Source organism: Glycine max, chromosome 5 (assembly GCF_000004515.6).
Source record: "Glycine max cultivar Williams 82 chromosome 5, Glycine_max_v4.0, whole genome shotgun sequence".
In the NCBI taxonomy this organism is placed as follows: domain Eukaryota; kingdom Viridiplantae; phylum Streptophyta; class Magnoliopsida; order Fabales; family Fabaceae; genus Glycine; species Glycine max.
This window is the reverse complement of record NC_038241.2, coordinates 39,160,282-39,181,554: the sequence shown is the minus strand read 5'-3', so window position 1 is coordinate 39,181,554 and position 21,273 is coordinate 39,160,282. Positions and strand designations below refer to the sequence as shown.

Sequence of the window (21,273 nt, the reverse complement as noted above, 5' to 3'; positions counted from 1 at the left end):
AAATAACTTATTTGCCACCACACTTGATCCTTGATCGGTAGTGCCTGCGAGAAAACTCAATACTTTGCATTTCAATTTCTTTTTCTGACTCCTTCCATAGAACTGGTGTTTTTTCCTCCCTACTTCCGTTTCCCATATGTCTATCATCTAGCACACTACTCTTGCCCCGACCAATAGTCAAATGCCTTCGTTTTGGTCTGGCCTTAATATCAATATAGTCTTGCCTTGAATCTCCAGTAACATCACCAAAAAGCATAAACTCCAGTTGAGAAAGCTCTTTCTTCCTGCCAATGAAGTTCTCATTACGAGTGAAAGGTAACTCTTCTTTCACTTTCTCCCTCCATTTTGTCAAATGCTCAGCCACACTTCTTCTGCCTAACTTCATTGCTAATAACGTAACAGCCCTCAGTATGCAATCTCTCCAGTTTCCATCATGAGCTTCCAACTTCCATTCTTCAACACGCGAGAGGCCATGAACAGCATCTTTCCACTCCTGCTCCAACCCTCCATATAAAATCCAAAGCTCCCCTCCATGTTTTTCCCACATCTCACCCCTCTTCTCAATTATATCCCTCACAAGACAATCAGCTGGACTCAAATCAAAGTATATAGGGACCAAGTTCTTCTTGCCAGAGAAAAATTGCAGCTCCTCAATTGTGTATGGGTTCTTGAAAGACTTCCTTGTTATAATTACTATCCCAAAAGAAGCAACATCCATAGCTTTCTCTGCAATGCCAAGCTTGCAAGAGTTCCTACATCCAGCCCTATCTGATATAAAACAACTTATGCCTTGAATTTCTAACTCGACACGCAGCCAATTGGCAAATCTTATTAGAGGAGGTTTACGACCATGTAATCCTATAAAGACATCACAACTCTTTAGTCTATAAGAAGAAAGTGATGTAGAACCTGGTGTTGATGATGTTCTTTTGTTTCTGCCTTTCTTGCTTCTCTTCTCTTTCTGTCCAGAATAACCATCATCATAAGGATGGCAGTAACCAGATACAGTGCTACTAGAGATGCCGACTGAGGAAGATATGCGATCAAGGTTCTGCAAATCACCTGCATTACAGCCAGCTGGAGATGCAACCACCTCAGAGAAGGTGCATCCAACATTCACTAGAGACTTTGGTTCTGGAATCCCTGAACTGGTGCTGGGGGCAGTAGCATCTGAATGAATTCTGTCACTGGGAGCATCAGGTCGCAAAGACTCTGATAACTGACATGATGATGATCTTGGAGAGAAGAAGGGTGATTGATTAGCTGAAAAAAAAGCTGAAGATGAGGATGACATGTTCCTTGAACTCATTGCTGTCAAGGGTCCAAGTGTGGTGGAGCTCTCTTCTTGAATATCCATCACTGCAGTTGCAGATGGTATGTGAATGCTTCCCAATTATGGAAGATACCATGTCCCATGCACACAATTTATTGGAAGATGTACTGTGAAGTTGAGGCAATTAGTTCATCAGTCAGAAGATTCCAAATTTCCAATCATTCAATGTTCCAATATTGCAGAAATAAGCAAAACAAAGTATGTTTATGGTACTACAAATTAGTAATATGAAAGAACAAAGTAAAAGAAGGTGGGAAAAGCCAGACAAAGTCTGAGTCTTTCAAGAAAAAAGTTGATAGTGCCACCATCATCATCTGAGTCACACTTCTATAGATCTCAAATTTTCAAAAAAGAAAACAAAAAGATAAATTTGTCAAATCATAAACAGTAATTACCAGTGGTAGGAAGCAAGATGGTCAACCTAAAAAGAATATTTACTTTACAAAAAAAGATTTTGACACCGAACAGACACGGAGGAAACGTAGCATCAATTTGGGACATTCATTACTGTTGTTAATACTACAATAGGCTCCAAAATCGGAAATGCACAAGCTCCACTCACTTGAAAACGCATAATTCGTGGTCAAGTAATTCACCAACCAAATTTAAAAGCAAGGGAAGGAGGCATCATTGAGAGGAAAAACAAATAAAACATAACAAAACACTATCCACAACTACAAAAATAATTAGTTGACAAAACTACAGTTATGTGGTTCAGATCTGAATACTTACTAGGCTGAGAAACTGAAACACCATGCCGTACATGTAACAGTCACAAGCATTCAAGCAATCTCTTTTCTCTGCAAAGGTCAAAACGATCCAAGCATTCAAATTTCCAAGCACTGTAACAGTGGCAAGAAGGAAACCAAGCAAACTACTTACGAAAATTAAGAACCACATCATTACTACAGATGCCAAAAGAACATGTAGCCAATGAGTGCAGTGAAGTGAGAAACAAACTATGGTGTCAGACTCGGACACCCATTTGAGAAAGAGAAGGAAAGGAGATAAAGTGAAGGGAAAAGCGGCAAGCTTTATCAACAAGTGTTGGTGGGTGCAGGAACTGTAGCTAAGTCCTTAGAAAGAAAGAGTGTTATCTTTGGGTTTGACTTGTGAATCTTTCATTTGGTTACGGTAGCGTTTTTATTGTGCCTGCAAAGTTCAGAAAATGGGGTGAAGAAGGATGCAATGGATCTGACTTGGGTATGGTGGAATCGCAGTAGGCTCCACACCCATTTATACAACTGTTAAATCTTGCAGATGGCCACTATGATTTTGGCATTTGGATTCGCATTTTTTAATGTTCTTCTTTCTTGGCTTTGGTTTGGTCTCTTTTTTTTTTATTTTTATCGGATGTGTGTTTTTCTGTGGGTGCTTTTAAAGTTAGCTTTGATTAAGATAGTCCAGACTCAGAGCAAGACATGGTGTTTTGTACTTTACTGGGTGTGTGTGACATAGGGACTAACGTGTTGAGACTTTAGATTCTAACTTAGTTGTATCCTCTCTTGTGAGTTGTGATTGTGAAACGTTAAATTGCTTGTTGGAGCAGTTGAAGATGAGAAAATATCACGAGATACTCAAAATTTATTTTTTTCTTTTTGGTGACATACTCATAAATTAGATGTGTTATGAAATTTGTGACATAATATGACCATGGTTACATTTTCCATGATGTTATATACGGAGTACATTGCACATCGAATTCATCTTTTTATGGATTGCATATCAAATTCATCTCACAATAAAAATAAAATTCCACAAGAGTCCTAAAAGCAGAACTAGAATTTGAGAGATCAGTTTAAGCTAATAAAATAAAATAGAATAAGTTTATAACATAAAAACAATAAATAATAGTAAATAACATAATAATGAGAAAAATAATACAGTAAAAAGTATAATTTTTAGTTAAATTTAATTTTTAATTAGTATAAAAATATTTATTTAATCTTACTCTCTCACTCATCTAAAATAATTAGAGAAAAAAATTTCTACTTCTTTCTTTCTTATTTTTATTCATTCAAAATAACATACTTTTTGCTCTATTATTTTTATTTCTTCGTTTTTGTCCTCTCTATTTTATTTTATTTCTTCCCTCACATTTCTTTCATTTTTTTTTTGTCTTTCTTTTACTTTTATCCTGTTCATTTTTCTTCTCTATTTCACATCCAATTTAAATAGTACACCTTAAAAGAAAATATTAATTTGAGCCATCATCATATTTAATTGATCTCTCTGCTAGTACTTTATAATAAAAATATTAAATAAAATATATATTTAATTTATTAAAAATATAAATACATTTATTAATAGTACTTGCTAAATCTTCACGCAATTATATGCAAAATACAAAATTTGACATGATCTCTCCTATTTAATTTCTAAGAAAAAAATAGACACAAAAATTTATATAGTATTATAATATAAAAATCCAACATAAGATTAGAGGTTATCAAGGAATGAGTTTGTCATTGTTCTTATCCAATCCAAAAATTTGATCGAATCATTTATCTAATCATGTCATTTAATCGAAATATATGACATGAGATCGAATCAATCCAATATTTTAGCATAATATATCAATATTTACACTAAGTATGATTGAATTGTAGAGTAAAATAAGTATGAAACTTAAATTAAGGTATATTTGGCAATTATATATTTTAATATCATTATAAATGTAATATTATATTATAAAAAATATTATTTATTAAATAATAGTTTATCGTAAATACATAATTATGTAAAAATGTAGTTTTTTAAAAACTGTATGATATTAAATTGGATCGTATAAAAGTGTTGCATATTGAGTTTGTAAAAATATCATAAGTCTTATTTATTTTAAACTGAGTTATCAAGAAAAACATTGTTCCCATTCCCAAGCATATTTAGGAAAAGTAATCAAACCTGATTTCACTTTCAAATGTATTTTTGAAATCCTTCCACCAAAAATCCAAACACACCATGGGTATCCACAAGCAGAGCACAAAACAGCAAAAAATACATTGGGACATTTGAGCGTGAGTCCAAAAGGGTCTTTTAATGGAGGGGGAACATATGCCCCCATGTGAGACCAGATACGGATTTACGGCCCCGATCTGCCACCATTAACAATACTTTGTCCTATCAATGGCTCCGATTTAGACACATTCTGCTAAGATAGAGGGTAAAGAGACAAAAATAGTTTGAATTTTAGAGCACTCCAAATTGCCAACCATCAAAACCTATGTCCCCACAATCTTTTAGGCCAGACGAGAAGGGCACCAATTCATCATTAATGGGCCCAACAGCTTCAAATAATTCCATTCTATTGTTTTTAACTTTTAAACTAAACCATCTTCTCGAGAATATACATAAAATACTTTTCTTTAAAAAAGAGAGAATAAAATAAAATAAAACAACTAAATCATGTTCATCGGTTAAATAAAAATGAACTCAATATAATAAATAACTCTTTTTCCCGTCAAAGAAGTAGAGCCTAAAATCCCGTTTCAATCTATTATAAACTATTAAGGTTTTGAAGCTTAAGATCAGTATTTGCTTTGGATGTTGAAAAACCACTTTGTGGTCAAAGATATTTCTGCTCAACACACTTATATGTTAAGGGCATAAGTTCATTAAAAAAAAAAAAAGGTCAATTTGGAAGCAAACGAGCAATACATAAGAGCATAAAAAAAACGAACAATACGTAACAGCTGAAAGAAAGATGGTTTCGCATCTTTTATGGTACATAAGCGCAATTCGTTGCTGAACTCACGTAATAAAAGTTTTTAATAGTCTTCGTTAGGACTTAGGAGGTTAAAGTAATAAACTCTCCAAGACAAGTAAAGGGAAGTAGTAATCGTGTTCTCTAAACAGCTAGCTGGAAAGCTTTTTTACTTTTATCTTTTCTTTTATAGTTATAATAATCATACTTCTCTCAATACAGAGAAGTCTAAACAGGAATATAATAAACTCCAAATTCTTCAAGACTAGCCTAGACTTGAGGCAATTTAAATACTTAGATTAGGTCTATAATAATAATATGCCAATTTTGGATAATATATTCCGTAATGGCGAATTTTCTTGTTGTATATTCCAAATTCGTTATTCCAAAACTAATTTTAAATTGTTTCGAATTCATTTTTCTCGAACCTAAAAAATAGTACTCCCAGAATACCTGTATGCTTACGGAACAACAATTTTGGACACCAATAAAACCTCCATAATGGGTAATCTGGACAACAACAAAAACAGGAAATCCATGTCAAAAAAAACAGACAAAGAACAACTTACCTTCAACGATGTGCTCGCTAGGCATTGACGCACAAAGAAAGATGAAGGACGTGCAAGAAGAAAAGAAGCAAGGTCGGATCGGAGGTGTCCTAAAGGTCATTTTCTTTTCCATTTAAAGTGTTTTAACTTTCTTAAGGTGTGCGAGAAGCAAAAAAGGCAGTGCGAAAAGTAATGGCCCGCAATGAATTTAATTGCTTGGACTTTTTGTAAGCTCAAGATTGATCCATTTACTGTCACACACACCACACCAACCTTGGGCCAAAACAAAATTTGTCAATCAATTAAAGGTATTGTTAGATGCACCCACATTTCACTTAAATGGGCAAAAATGCTATTTGTTTAATTTAAAAATTAAAACATGCACCCAGCACCAGTTCAGCTTCCTCTTCTGCGTTTTTCTTCTCCTCCGTTGTCGTCTTCTCTCCTCCACGCATCTTCATCCTCCCCTGTTCGTGGCCGTTCATTAATGGCCTGTAACATTAGGATAGAGGACTTACCTTAGAGAACTTAGGTTAGGAGAAGTTCTTCCGTTAATGACCTCTGAAGTTAAGTCCTCTATCCTAATGTTACAGGCCATTAATGAACAGCCACGAACAGGAGAGGATGAAGATGCGCAGAGGAGAGAAGACGACAACGGAGGAGAAGAAAAACGCAGAAGAGGAAGCTGAACTGGTGCTGGGTGCATGTTTTAATTTTTAAATTAAACAAATAGCATTTTTGCCCATTCAAGTGAAATGTTGGGTGCACCAACAATAGTGCTGGATGCACCTAGCAACACCCTTGCATTGATTGACAAATTTTGTTTTGGCCCAAGGTTGGTGTGGTGTGTGTGACAATAAATGGATCAATCTTGAGCTTATAAAAAGTCCAACCAATTAAATTCATTGAATTATTTAATTCATATATTTTTTTAAAAATAAAAAATATTTACTATTACAAAATTTAATATATATTAATATTCAAAATCATATATACTTCAATAAATTATTTATTTCAATAAACTTTGATGGATTAGATGTTATTTTTAGTATAAAATATAAATATTACACCCGTAAAACAATCTCACTCATATCTTAAACACTTTGTTAGACTTTCTTACTTTTTTTTTAAGGTAGCTAGAGTCTACAGTTTTCTTTATCTCAATCACACATAATCTTTTTTTCTTCATTGAGGGTGATGTAGATATTTATGTATAATATTTCATAAAATTTTTGCACCGTAATGACGTGATTTTTAAGTGCTTACAACCAGATTTTCACTTAGTTTGGATCTCATAAAACGCAACTCATGGGAATGGTGCAAAAACAAAGAATATTGGTTTCAATTTTTCATTCTATAAATGGTCAGTTAATCCAAGGGTTTACTTAGATAGCCTCCATTGATATATAGCACAAATATATGAAAATCATTACTTGCTAGGATGGACCTTGCTATGATTTGCTGGTCTTAAGTACCAATGTACTTGGTCTTGCTTAGTTTTTGCTTTTCCTGGCTTCGTGTTATTTGTGATGGGGAGTTGATACACAGGTGATCTAGCCTAGGAGTGTGCTGTGACATTGCTTGCTCCTTTTTTCTGTATCCTAAGGGGTATTTCTTATACTCACCTTTTTAAATAAAAATTATCATTATTGGGATAAACAAAATTATGTATTACAATACTTCATAATTTTTTCATTTTTTTTTTGTTGTAATCAATTTTCAATTGAACCAACAAGATAAATTTTTTTCATGTTCATCATTATTAAATAATGGAATTTAACTGAAAAATTAAATACTTTTAACGTAGAAGTGAGGATAGGTGTTGTTGTACTGGGAAAAAAGAAAATATTTGATGAATCATTCATAGTGAGATACAAATTCTCTCCAATTGAATAAAACTGGAGAGTGTGCAGTTTAACTATTATGGATCATAGGATTAAAATGAATGATTGAGAACTAATTTTTAAAATTCACCATTCCATTAATCTAAGCAAATCCTTACTATGTGTTTGGATGGGGAAATTAAATCAGGTAAAATAGAGATATTAAAATGTCTTTCTACAATGTAATCTGTTTGGATAAGACATTTTAAAAGTAATTAAAATGTTATTATTTTTGTAAAGCATTCTAATCTATTAACTTGACAGGATTTCAAATTCTCACAAAAAACAAAGGAATTAAAATTCCTCAGTCTTTCGAAACAACTCTCCATTGCGCTCTCTCTCCCTCTCAGCACACCACCAACTCTCTCTCCCTCTTAGCGCACACGTGTAGCTCTCTCTTTCCCTCTCAGCAGTGTCACTAGCTACCACCCCCTTCTCCGTAGCTTTTCTTCCTTTCATTGGTAGGTTTTTCTCTCACTCGTTCATCTCTGTTTTTTTTCTTTTCTCAAGTTTATGTTTGTTTGATTTTGATTTCATTTTTGTAGCTACAAGAGTCGCTTGATTTTATTGATTTATGTTTCATTTTCTATTTCATTTATTTTGTTTCAATGACTTTGATATTTTGGTGGGTGTGGAATTGGATGGGTTTGGAGTTGAGATAGGTTGTGAGCACCATATGTTTGTGACTATGCATCAAAGAGAAATAGAGAAACAAATCTATTTGAATTTCTTGAACTACATGATTTTCTGGGGGGTTCAAGGGAATTGGTGTATTTGGCATTTTGGTTATTTGTTGGTGTTGGTGAGGAGTAGATTCTATCATTTGGGGTAAGCTCCCTTGTGAAATAGTAAGACTTTCTAAAATTGTATTGGTGTGGTTGCTTTGGTTTTGATGCTTTTGGGGTTGAGACTGGTGAAAGTTGTTTTTGTCAGGGTTTGCTTTCTTGTTTTTCCCATGTCCTTGAGTTTGTAAAACCAGGCATTGTGGATCTATACTATTCTGGAATGTTCCACATTCAATTATGAAGGTTAATAGGTGTTTTAATATTGAATGCATATTTATTAGTAGCTGATATAGACATATTTTGTCATCGCTAAGGGGGTTGCATGAGTTTTTGCTAGTGTGTCCAATCGTCCCTTATGCAGTCATGCTGAAAATTCATTATTTTCCTTGTTGGCTGCAAAGTTTGACCCTGCTACTAAAGATTCATGACTCTCATGAGGATTTTTATTTCTTACTCTGAGAGCAAGTCTGTTGTGATTATTGTTGTTTTCTCTCAATCCCCCTCTGTTAATATTACTTGGTCTTCTATGATTGCCTTTCAAAGTTCTTCAGAAACTAAGGTTTTATTTATTGCTTTTTCTTGTGACCAACTGTAGTTTTACACATATGAAAGCTTGAAGCAAGTGATGCCATCTAGTATTCAACCCAACACATTTCAGATTGTGAGTTAATGTTTGTTCCTAGCTCTTAACCATCATTTTTTTGTCTCATTGCAATGAATGTAACTGGGATGATTTTACAAATTTCTATAAGTTGTGTGTGGAGGATTAGCTGGACCTACGACTGCTTTATTCACAACTCCTTTTGATGTGATAAAGACTAGATTACAGACATAGGTCTTTAATTATCATGCCCTTCAATTGTATAAATTCTTATTGCTACGACTGGTGCAACCATCTAATTAGATGTTGAAGACAACCTTTCTTAACACTAGGTTTTTGAAACTTTTCTTTATTAAACTATGACGTTTAATATCGTTTATCTTGTTATCCTCAATCATGTTATAATTTCAGTACGTTATTTTCAAATGTTATTTTAAAGAATACAATACATATTTTATCTTCTTTTTTTTGTTGAAGTATGCCAGTTTACTCTTAATTCATGGTTTTTATGGAAGTGAGTGCACTGCAGATTCCTAGGTCTGCAAATCAATATGATAGTGTGCTCCATGCCCTTTACAAAATCAGTAAGAGTGAATGATTAAAGGGCCTATATAGGTATTATTGTCTAAATCTTGCCTTTATCATTTAGATCAGAAGAAAATATTTTATAGGAGCAACTGTTATACATTCTGTCTTGAAATCTCTATTCAAATGTGAATTGCACATTGATATTTGTCTTTTGATTTGCTTTGTACGTCTATCATCAGGGGGTTGATTTTGAGGTTGATTATGTACATGTCTCAAGGATCAGTATTCTTTGCTTCATATGAATTTTTCAAGAGGACATTTTCTCTGGAAGCGTCACATCCCACTGATTTATGCATTCAGGACAATGACGGGAATGCTGAAGAGTGAAGACAACAAAAACTTTGAATTAATAGGTCCATCATAGGGTTTTTTAGCAGTAGCTTCCCCAAGTCTTGAGCATTCTTGATAACTAGATAGCGTGTGAAAGAAAAGTTTAACTATGCCACAAGAACAAAGAATTATATATCATTCATCTTTAATTTTGGAGTATTGTTTAATCTAAGTTTTTTCGTGTGTTACTACGAGAATATTGTGTAAGATTCAAAATTATTTAGCATTAAAATTATTTTGATTATTTAATTATTAAATATTTAAAAAATTGTTTATTAAATATTGTATAGCATTAAATTTATTTTGAATATTTAAGTATTTAAAAAATGACTCGTATTTATTTTCATTCAGTATTGAAATTTTAATTTTTAAATTAAATATTTAAAAATAAAAAATTAAATTTCATTGAAATTAAATTACTTTATCCAAATAAGAAAATTAAAATACAAGAAATTGAATTGCCTCATCCAAACAAAATATTTACAAAATGAAAGGAACTTAAATCAAGACAATCAAAATATTGTGTATTTGAATTTCTTAGAAATTTTTAAATCCCTTACCCAAACACATGGTTAATCTTTTGTTTTTTTTCCTTCTCTTTTACAAAATCAACACGGGCAAAATCTTCATCTTAGGATCTTCACTTTTGATGACTACAACTTGGCCGAAGCAACATCTTTGACTTTGATTTGGGCAAAAAAATTCCGGTTATGTTATAATGCTTTTACTTTTCTTCATTTTCTTGATTTTAGGCTTGCAAATTTGTTTTCATTGCCACAAACGAATATCTATCTGAAACTAACTCAAGTTAACCTTGTCGTTCTTTGAATCTGTAATTGTAACTGCAACTGAGTTCCCCCTCTTGCTTTGATTTGTGTTCCTTTTCTTTTGTTCTCACATTTCTGTGTTATTGTAGATAGCGAACATCTTATTCATGCACATGCTCTTAACAATTTCCTTCTCGTCCCATTGTTAACACTCACATTATTTCTTTATTTGTTCCACCGATGAATCGGACGACAAACACTTGAGAAGAACAAGGAAGCCGGAGCTTCAAAGAGGCGGTTTGAGAAGGTTGGGAGAACGAGCAAAACATGGGAGGAAATCTAAGAATTGAACACATGACAAAATCTTATCATTCATTTTAATCAACTGCATGTTTCTTAAACTAGATCGTCTTTAATTTTATTTAATTAGAGACTATGTGTATCATGTTTAAATCTTATTAATTTATAAAAAAAATTAAATTCATAGTGTATAATTTCATTAAAATTTAAACTATAAATTTTTAATCATAAAAATCTCTTAAATTTTTTTATAAATTATAATATTTTTATTTTAATTTTTTAAAGTCTGTAAGATTTTTTTATATTAAAATATTTTTTCAAAATCCAATCCAATACGTTGTGAATCAAGCGCGTCACATTTTTTAAAAACCACAATTTTTAATTTAAAAAGAAATTGGAGGAAAACTCTCAAAAACTACAGCATATAAATCAGCCTCATAAACTCATTAAATTAACATTATATAAAAAATAATAAAAGAGACTGTTACTTTACATTTTTATCAGTAAAAAATAATGAACGACTGAGAGTGAAGCAACAATCATTATTAACATTCTAAAGGAAATCAATACTTTGCTTCTCCTTAATCCTTATCACATTGGCCTTTGGGTCCAGAAAAGGAAAAATGAAACATCATAGTATATATTCTATTTATAACGTTTTCGTTTCACGGATAAATTTTTAATTAATTGAATAAATTCGAATAAAAAAATAATTAATTAAATATCTTCCACTCCAGTGTCTATTTATTATCGTTCCATCTTGTCTCTCTCGCCGTTCACTGCACTTCATCTCTGAACCAGGTGAGGTGAAGCTCAAACATGAATTCTTCAATGGATCAAGGATTTTTTTTCATTTATTATTATTTTTTTATTTTTATATGCACATGATATTTTAGCATCCAATCCCTTTCCATGTTTTTTAAATTTTGTTTGTGAATTTTCATGTCCATAACATAATTCGAAATTGCCCCTTCTTATCCCCATCCGCTTATAAGAACGAGAATTGACGGTGATCTAGGGTTTAAAGGTTTTTATGTTTCTGCATTTTTTTTTAGTTTTTTGTGGAAATCGATAGCTCTCTCAATTAGGGGCTCGCGATAAATGGCACGGTTGGTTCTGCCATCGAAGACATTGACTTTTTCGAGGAACACTCTTCTGGGTTTGATCTCCCCTGCTCCTGTGATTATCCATACATACACATTTTCACTTTGTTTCTGTTTTTGTTCTGATTATATTTTATGTCTCCGCCACCACCTTGCCTCCACGTGCATTGCATTTTTCTGGACTAACAAAAATCTTAAGAGAAATGGATTTTACGCCATAGAAACTCATGTTCTGTTCCTGCTTTTGACATTGCTTTACTGGGACCGTCTTTCTTACTAAAACTTTTTTTCTTTTGTGCGTGCGTGCTTTGTTTATTTCCTATACTTTTGCATTATCCTATTTGTGAATGAGAGATGTTGTATACACACACTAGCATGCACATATCAAATGAGAGTGAGAGAAACAAATATCGATCATTAGATTTTATTATAAATCATAGCCATGTAAGTTTCTTAGAAAATTATGGAGTTTTTTAAATGATTGTTACTTTAAAAAAATTTAATTTTGACTATCCATGTATGGATGTATGACCCAAATTTGCTCTTCTCACTCATTAAATGGCTTTCTTACTAGATACACTGCGGATATATAGATTCCTTTGTTTGTTTTATCTTGTTTAAATTTTTCTATTGAGAATAAAATGTTGAATTGCTTGCTCCACTGTGGACTGTGATGATTATTACCTTTTTCTTTGCAGCTTAAGGCTAATTGCAGTGTTAGTTATTTTCAGAATACAGCAAGAGGGAGCATCAGATTCAAGCATTTCCTTGCATCAGAGGTTTCGTTCCTTTTTTTGCACTTCCATACACTACGAAAAGGATCTTTGAAAAAAAAAGAATTTTATCATTTAATGTTGTCTTGTGAATGTAATAAACTGTTGATGTGGCTTTTACAGGTCACTTTCCGAAAGAAGTATTGCCCATTATATTCTTCACTACCAGTAAGTTTAATTTGTGTTGGAATTTCATTCTTTATTGTTTATCTAATCACATGTTTAAAGATGTTATTTTTTCCTGTATGTCCATGGACTCTTTCAGATTCAACGGTTATGTATAGTCTGCTTGTTTGATTACCTGATCTTGTGTATTCCTGTAATCTGTTACAGAGGGTCAAGCAAGTAAGTAGGCGACTAATTTGTTCAGTTGCCACAGAGGATTTACCAAAGGAAGTTGAAAAATCTAACATGGAGACACCAAGGGAAATATTCTTAAAGGATTACAAAATGCCTGATTACTACTTTGACACTGTAAGTTTACAGAAATTTTTAGATTATGTTTCATCCACGTTTTTGGTACTTTCAAAAATTTATCGTTTCTTCTGTTCATGTGTTGCATGGAACTATTACAGGTGGATCTAAAATTTTCCTTGGGAGAGGAGAAGACAATAGTTAATTCTAAAATTGCTGTGTATCCTCGCATTGAAGGTATAGATTAATGGGGTTCCTTACTTGTAACTTGTTTAATCTACTGAAAGACTGAAATATATGCAGGCATGAGGCATCAATATCCAAGTAATTTACCACTTCAATATTTTTTTCCCTCTCATTCCTAATAGGTCTATTTTGTGCAACAGGTTCTACTCCCCCTCTAGTTTTAGATGGACGAGACTTATCTTTAGTTTCAATTCACCTGAATGGCAAGGCTTTAAAGGTATATATATACTTTTTTTGAGTTGGCTACTATCCATTGTCATGGCTACTTTTAACACAATCAATCAGCGACAGAATTTCTTTGCTATCTTGCCAGTTTTCCAGACAAGGAAATTCGGATTCAGAAGCTGATTTTAATTAATATTTTATATGTGACGAACGTAATATTTGTGCTTCTCGGTTAAAACCTTAGGTGCTGTTTACTTTCAGAAACACACTATATTGGTAGCAATGATGGGTGGTTTAGGTTTAGATTATTGTGTAACATTATTTTAAATTCATTCTGTTATGTTTATCTATAGGAGGAAGATTATCATTTGGATGCACGCCATCTCACAATCCGATCACCTCCTAGTGGTAAATATGATCTTGAAATTGTTACAGATATTTGTCCACAGAAAAACACATCATTAGAGGTAAATGAGATTTCTCCTTGTTGTAGAGTTTGTTTGTTTCTTGTATTGCTACTTTTCCACTTCTGTCACCCCAATTTGGTGTTTGAGGGGGAGGTTGTGTTTACTATGGATTTGATTTCCTGTAGGGACTTTACAAATCATCTGGGAATTTCTGTACTCAATGTGAGGCTGAAGGCTTCCGTAAAATTACATTTTATCAGGTTGTCATCTTAAGGCAATCAATATGCTAAACTGTTCTATATGTTTGTATTATAACAATAAATTTCCTCATAAAATTAATGGTTCCTATCATCCAACAGGATCGACCTGATATAATGGCAAAATATACAGTTCGCATTGAGGCAGATAAATCACTGTATCCAGTGTTATTGTCTAATGGAAACCTAGCTGAACAAGGTGACTTAGAGGTAATGTTTTCTTGAAATGCTTAGCAGTGAAGACTATCTTGATGGTTACTATACTGTTCATGGACGTTATTTATGTTTTACTGCAGGATGGCAGGCACTATGCTGTTTGGGAGGACCCCTTCAAGAAACCTTCTTATCTGTTTGCCTTGGTTGCTGGGCAATTGCAGAGCAGAGATGACACATTTATCACCCATTCAGGGCGGATGGTGTCCCTTAGGATATGGACACCTGCAGATGATGTACCTAAGACTGTACATGCTATGTATTCTCTGAAAGCAGCTATGAAGTGGGATGAAGATGTCAGTCCTTATTTAGTTTTAAATTCATTTGATCAGATGGGCTACTTTGATTGCAATATACATTGTTTTGAATTCTGAATTTTGCTGTCTTGCCATAATATGCTTCCTGAACAGGTTTTTGGACTTGAATATGACCTGGATCTCTTCAATGTTGTTGCTGTCCCAGATTTTAACATGTAATTTTCATCTACTTTTTTATTTTATTTTATTTCAATCATGTGACCCTAGATACATTGTGCCTTTGTATATTATGAGATGAGACAAGATAGCATAAAAGGATTAGGGTGCAAAAAAGTAATATGGTGTACTTGTTTTGCATTGTACAGGGGAGCCATGGAAAACAAGAGCTTGAATGTAGGTCTCCTTCTTGTGAGCTTGTCTTTGTTGGTTATCTGTGTTCAATTCTGACATTTATAATTTACTTTTCTTGTTTGCAGATTTTCAATTCAAAGCTTGTATTGGCCTCTCCAGAAACTGCAACTGATGCAGATTATGCTGCAATATTGGGAGTTATTGGCCATGAGGTTTGTAACTATCATATATTAGAACTTTTAAAGAGCTACTTTTCTAAAACTGAATTTCTTTAGGTTTTCTTGATTCTGACTTGAGCTTATTTCTTGTCTGTTATGCAGTATTTCCACAACTGGACTGGCAACAGGTGGTGTTACATAGCATTATCTTGTTATGCTTTCAAACTTTACATGCTTTTATTTCCATTCATACAGTGTTCTAAAACTTTTTCCTAGCTAGTTATATTTCACTATTGGATTTCTATTTGAGATATCATAAACCTGAGTTTTGCAGCGAATTTGTTGTTTGTATGTCTATATTTTGACATTTCCATGGGTATGTTAAAACTTGAATTAAGCATTTATTTATTTATATCAGAGTGACATGTCGCGATTGGTTCCAGCTTAGCCTGAAGGAAGGTCTCACTGTTTTTCGTGATCAGGTACAGCCTCTTTACCTCTTTACCCCTGTTTCCTATGTTTCAATTTAGACATTGCAATACTTTTGTTCCATCTAGTTTTTTTAGTGTAACAAGTGGCATTAATTATTGGCAGGAATTTTCATCTGACATGGGAAGTCGTACTGTAAAGCGGATTGCTGATGTTTCAAAACTTAGAAATTACCAGTTTCCACAGGTTACTTTCTTTTCCTTTTTCTGTTTTGATTATCTTTTGCAACTTCTACAGGATGTCTTCTGTGTTCGGATGTTATTCTGACTGTTCCTCTCATTATTATTACTACAATTTATCTTATTTTAATGTAGAATTATCACAATGTCATTGTCAGGTAGTACTCTGATACTTTTCTACTGATTTTCCAGGATGCAGGTCCCATGGCCCATCCAGTGCGACCACACTCTTACATCAAGGTTAGAATTTTGAAACTCATTTCGTCTCACCATTTGTCTCCAAAAATATATTTGTTCCCCATTCTCAATAAATGTGCTTCTAAGTTTGTATTTATATATTTTTTTCTCCCTTGACAGATGGACAACTTCTACACAGGCAAGCCTTATTTTTATAGCTTCAATTGAATCGATATCATATTTGAAAATTTTACTGTATTATCTATTATGTAATAATTTATAGTGCTCTACTGATTTATCTATCATTTTATCAACCTTCTGTGGATTAATTTCTGATGTGGCCATCATCAATGTCAAAATACAGTTACGGTATGTTTCACATTTGTGACATTCAACCTCCAGTTTTGTTCCATTCTTTCTCTTGAGCTCTTGAATTGTTTATAATGATAGCTTCTTTTTTTTCTGCAGGTCTATGAAAAGGTTTGACAGTTATTCCTATAATTTTCAATTCCTTCATGTCCATTTGTCTCTCTGGCAGTTTGTTCTTATGATCCTATGTATCAGGGGGCTGAAGTTGTTAGAATGTACAAAACCTTGCTGGGAAGTCAAGGGTTCCGAAAAGTAAGGATGTTTATCCAATGCCCCTATAACTACCCTGTTAACTGCAATGATACTGCTTAATTTAGGATTCAAATCTTACAAACTCCCTGGATTTCAGGGCATGGATCTTTATTTTAAGAGACATGATGGCCAAGCTGTAACTTGTGAAGATTTTTTTGCTGCCATGCGAGATGCCAATGATGCAGATTTTGCAAATTTCTTGCTATGGTTTGTATTTTTTCCCTCTAATTCCCTGCATTTTTTCACTCATTTTGCATTAATTTATCAACTACTATGCAGGTATTCTCAAGCTGGGACCCCTGTTGTCAAAGTAAATACTTCTTATAATCCAGAAGCACATACTTTTTCTTTAAAATTTAGGTATACAAGTGTCAACTTTCATTTCTCCTTTTTGAATTTTTTTTGGCTGTCTTTAATATGTTTGATGGGGCATTTTTTGCAGTCAAGAGATACCGCCAACTCCAGGGCAATCAGTTAAGGAACCCACATTCATTCCTGTTGCAATGGGTTTGCTTGATTCCACTGGCAAGGACATTCCTCTTTCAACTGTTTATCATAATGGGACTCTGCTATCTGTTTCAAGTAATGATCAATCAGTCTGCACTACAGTCCTTAGAGTGACCAAGGTTGTTTAGAACTTCTCTTTGATATGCATTTCTATCTCATTTTTATTTTATCTCTTTAAGTTAATTATACCTGTCAGGCAGGTTTTTGACATGGATAATGTATTATGTTTTGTGAGTCCATCACTGTATGTAGTTAAATTATGAACATATTGTTTCTCTCATATTACATAACAAATATACTACAAAATGAAAGTATGGTTTGTCTCATATTACTAAGTATGAGCATCCCTGTCAAACAATTGAGTTGAAGAAAAAGGGTGTCTGAAATTTTAAAACTATGTTAGAAGGTCCCTTCTCTCTGTTATCAAAATAAAAGTATCATTTGTCTCATATTACAAAGTATGAGCATCACTGTCAAATAATTGATTTGAAGAAAAAGGGTGTCTGAAATTTGAAAACCATGTTATCAATTGTGTAAAGTAAAAAACATGTAAATCATTCATCCATCTACCTACCTAATATTGCATAACATAAATTTGTTGAAATAAAATAAGATGCAGAACGTGGCTTGGCCTTTTTATATCCATAACTAACTGATAATTTTATTTGTATCTCCTGCAGAAAGAGGAAGAGTTTGTATTCACTAATATATTTGAAAGGCCTATTCCTTCTTTGTTAAGAGGATACAGTGCTCCTGTTCGTCTGGAATCTGATCTCACTGATAGCGACCTGTTTTTCTTACTAGCCAATGATTCTGATGAATTCAACCGGTTTGTCTTCTTCAAAGTTGCAATTTATTCTTTTTGATTTGATAGTTTAATGTGAATTTATTCACTGGCTTATTTAAATGATTCAGTTGGGAGGCTGGACAAGTTTTGGCACGGAAATTGATGCTTCACTTAGTGGATGATTTGCAACATAACAAACCATTGGTTTTAAATTCCAATTTTGTTGAAGGGTTCAAACGTATTTTATGTGACTCAAGTCTGGACAAAGTATGCTTCAGTTTTTCCTCAACTATTATTCATTTTGTTGATGATGGGTTTTATCATATGATTTCATTTATTGTACTTTATGCTTTTTTATCACCTAGGAATTTGTGGCAAAGGCAATAACTCTGCCTGGCGAGGGAGAAATAATGGACATGATGGGGGTTGCAGATCCTGATGCTGTTCATGCTGTTCGGACTTTCATCAGGAAGCAGCTTGCGAGTAAACTGAGATCAGAGTTCCTCAGCACAGTATGGCCTGTTGTCTGAATTGTCTATTATTAAATATCTTCTTCATTGTATGAATCTCCTCAATGTTCACCTTTTTTGCAGGTGGAAAATAATAGAAGCTCAGAAGAATATGTCTTCAATCACTCAAACTTGGCAAGGCGTGCTCTGAAGAATGTTGCTCTTGGTATATACATCTTTGTTGCATACTAAGATACACTATGCATGGTGGTAGCAAGCTCATCTTTTTTTTTAAAATTTTTTTTTTATAGCTTACCTGGGATGCCTTGAGGAACAAGAATTCACCAATCTTGTGCTGCATGAGTATAAAACTGCTACAAATATGACTGAGCAGTTTGCTGCTTTGGTTGCCATAGCACAAAACCCTGGTAAAACCCGTGATGATGCTCTTGCTGACTTTTATGGCAAGTGGCAGCATGATTTCTTGGTAAATTTCCATCTCTATGACTTTGTTTTTGGAATTATTCTTTTGATGTTGGGCATGTCTCCATATCCTTTCTTTGTCAATGTATCCTATGTTATAAACTTTACGTCATATGTTGATGGAGGGCTGGATTTAATTGATGATGTCATTTGATAACAATTTCCCTACTGTTATTTATGGCGAGCATGCTTCCTTTGATACGCTTAATCTTTTCTGTTTTAGCCTGGCTGATGGCTATTACATTTCTCATGTTTGTCTCACCTATGTGTGTGCATTTGTTCAGTTTAATTTTAGAAGTTCTTCCTACTTACAACTTTATACTTCCCCTTCCTTTCCAGGTGGTGAACAAATGGTTTGCTCTTCAAGCAATGTCTGACATTCCTGGTAATGTTGAGAATGTGCGGAAACTGTTAAGCCACCCAGCATTCGATCTGCGCAATCCCAACAAAGTGTACTCTCTCATTGGAGGTTTCTGTGGGTCTCCGGTGAACTTTCATGCAAAGGATGGGTTAGGCTACAAGTTTTTGGGAGAGATTGTGCTGCAACTTGACAAGCTAAATCCTCAGGTCATTTTGCACTAGCCTTCTTTAAATTATAGATTCGTTCGTTTGTGTGTATTGTTACTACATGATCCTTATGTAGTTACGTATATGACTTTATTTTTGGTTTGGAGGAATGTAGGTTGCCTCGAGAATGGTGTCAGCCTTCTCAAGATGGAGGCGTTATGATGAAGACAGACAAAAACTTGCGAAGGTAATAGACTTGTTATTATTTGGTCGCATTAGCTCTCATTTAGTTTTGGGTGAGCGTTTGTTGAATTGATTTTGAAATGAAGAATTTATGTTTGAATGTTTTGATTCTAAAAATAAGTCGCTAAAAACATTGTCTCATAGGAAAAATTACCTATAATTTTTCTTCAACTCAATCAAATTTTGAATGGAAAATCAATTTCTCAACGTTGAACAAAAAACATAGCTGATTTTAACTGTGATTTTTTGGATAATCTAACAAGAATTCAAACGCGCTATTAAATTATTGAATTAAAAAAATGTCACTGTTGGTTATCAGCTTTGCTGAAAAAACTGGTGTTTTGCAGGCCCAGTTGGAGAGGATCATGTCTACTAATGGACTATCGGAGAATGTGTTTGAGATAGCTTCGAAAAGCTTAGCTGCTTAAAAGTGCCAATGACGTATGAAAAACTGCCATGATGTGTTAGTGGCGAAACATTTGCAGCAACGATCCGAATAAAAAGTGATCTAGTTTATCTCGGTATAACTTAAAAATGATTCAGTGGATAATCGTTCGTTATACCGTTTTTTATTGTTGGTTTTTAATGATATTTTGATAAGGAAATATGGGTGCGTTTTATTGTTATGTTTTTGTTTTTTTAGAACTATGAAATGGTTTTAGGATTTTTTTTAAAACGAAAGAAGAAAATGTTCGAGAGGGTAGAGGTAAGTTGAAGAGATAGAGAAGAGAAAATGAGTAAGATAAGTTAGTTTTTAAAATGTTTGGATTTAAAGAGAATGACTTTTTGTTACGAAACGTATGGAGCAGTTGAAAAAAAAAACTTTTACACGGTAAGTTAATTAAAAAAAAAAGTCATGTTTGAAAAGAGAGAATTTGATTTATTTCTGCATTTGATTACTTGGACAAAAAAAATGAGAAATATTTTTTAATAGATGTTTTGTTCTCTTGACGGAAATTCGGTTTTTCAATTTTTTTTCATTTTTAATAATAATAATAATAATAATAAATAGATAAATAAATATAAAAAATTTACTTATTTGTGTTTTGTAGAATGCACTGGTGGGTGCATATAAAAGACGCCTTTTACGCATTATAGAATAAATAAATTGGTATAATAGTGGTTTGAAACATAGGGGGTTGACGACCGTAAGAGACAGAGAAGCAGTATAAAAAAAAGAGAGAAACAAAGAAGGGCAAGGGATAGATTTGTTTGAAGTTAAAAAAAATCACCATCTCTAGTTTTCTTTGCATAAATGGAAAAACATTATGGCCGAATTCACCTACAAATTGGGAGGCTCCATTACCAATCTAGTGCAATGTTAAAGAATTGCTGATAAGGGATAAGTTTTACTTGGGAAATGCCACTTTTGTTTTCTTTTCTGACGTGTTTTTTTTTTCATATTTCTTTGTGGTGTGTTTGATCGAGAAGAAGAAAATAAAGGAAATATGAATAAGTAGGTGACGAGAGAAGTGAAGATAAATAGATAAGAAATAAAGTCAAAATATTGATTGTTTGGTTTAAAAAATAAAAGAGAATAGAATTGAAATGGGGTTAATCGCAAGAGAATTAAAAGATATAGTTTTTTACATGCAAATTTTGGTCTCCTCTCAAGAAATAAGAGTTATAATAGGTGAGAGCAAAATATG

At 33.3% G+C, this 21,273-nt stretch overlaps 1 protein-coding gene and 1 pseudogene across 7 annotated transcripts; one reads left to right on the top strand and one right to left on the bottom strand.

Annotated features, from left to right (window-relative positions):
* LOC100819856 (uncharacterized) overlaps window positions 1–2,967 on the bottom strand; it is a 5,048-nt pseudogene extending 2,081 nt beyond the window's left edge.
* Window positions 2,968–11,515: 8,548 nt separating this feature from the next.
* On the top strand, window positions 11,516–20,229 carry LOC100775476 (puromycin-sensitive aminopeptidase). 7 transcript variants are annotated; one of them, XM_006580507.4, is made up of 33 exons: window positions 11,622–11,639; window positions 11,894–12,017; window positions 12,640–12,720; window positions 12,838–12,882; window positions 13,048–13,188; window positions 13,290–13,365; window positions 13,515–13,591; window positions 13,893–14,006; window positions 14,132–14,206; window positions 14,306–14,413; window positions 14,500–14,712; window positions 14,827–14,888; window positions 15,039–15,066; window positions 15,150–15,236; window positions 15,345–15,370; window positions 15,601–15,664; window positions 15,777–15,857; window positions 16,043–16,090; window positions 16,208–16,226; window positions 16,392–16,396; window positions 16,496–16,507; window positions 16,592–16,648; window positions 16,746–16,855; window positions 16,928–17,008; window positions 17,091–17,274; window positions 17,836–17,984; window positions 18,071–18,209; window positions 18,308–18,454; window positions 18,536–18,617; window positions 18,703–18,878; window positions 19,214–19,441; window positions 19,557–19,628; window positions 19,972–20,229. In XM_006580507.4, the coding sequence occupies exons 2-33, from the start codon at window positions 11,940–11,942 to the stop codon at window positions 20,050–20,052; spliced, it is 2,946 nt and encodes a 981-aa protein (XP_006580570.1). In that variant the 5' UTR covers window positions 11,622–11,639; window positions 11,894–11,939; the 3' UTR covers window positions 20,053–20,229. The 7 variants fall into 7 exon arrangements, with proteins under 7 accessions (XP_006580572.1, XP_006580573.1, XP_040871589.1 ...); XM_006580509.4 differs by lacking the exon at window positions 11,894–12,017 and having other exon boundaries at window positions 11,516–11,639; XM_006580510.4 differs by lacking the exon at window positions 11,894–12,017 and having other exon boundaries at window positions 11,598–11,639; window positions 12,673–12,720.
* Window positions 20,230–21,273: the final 1,044 nt, after the last annotated feature.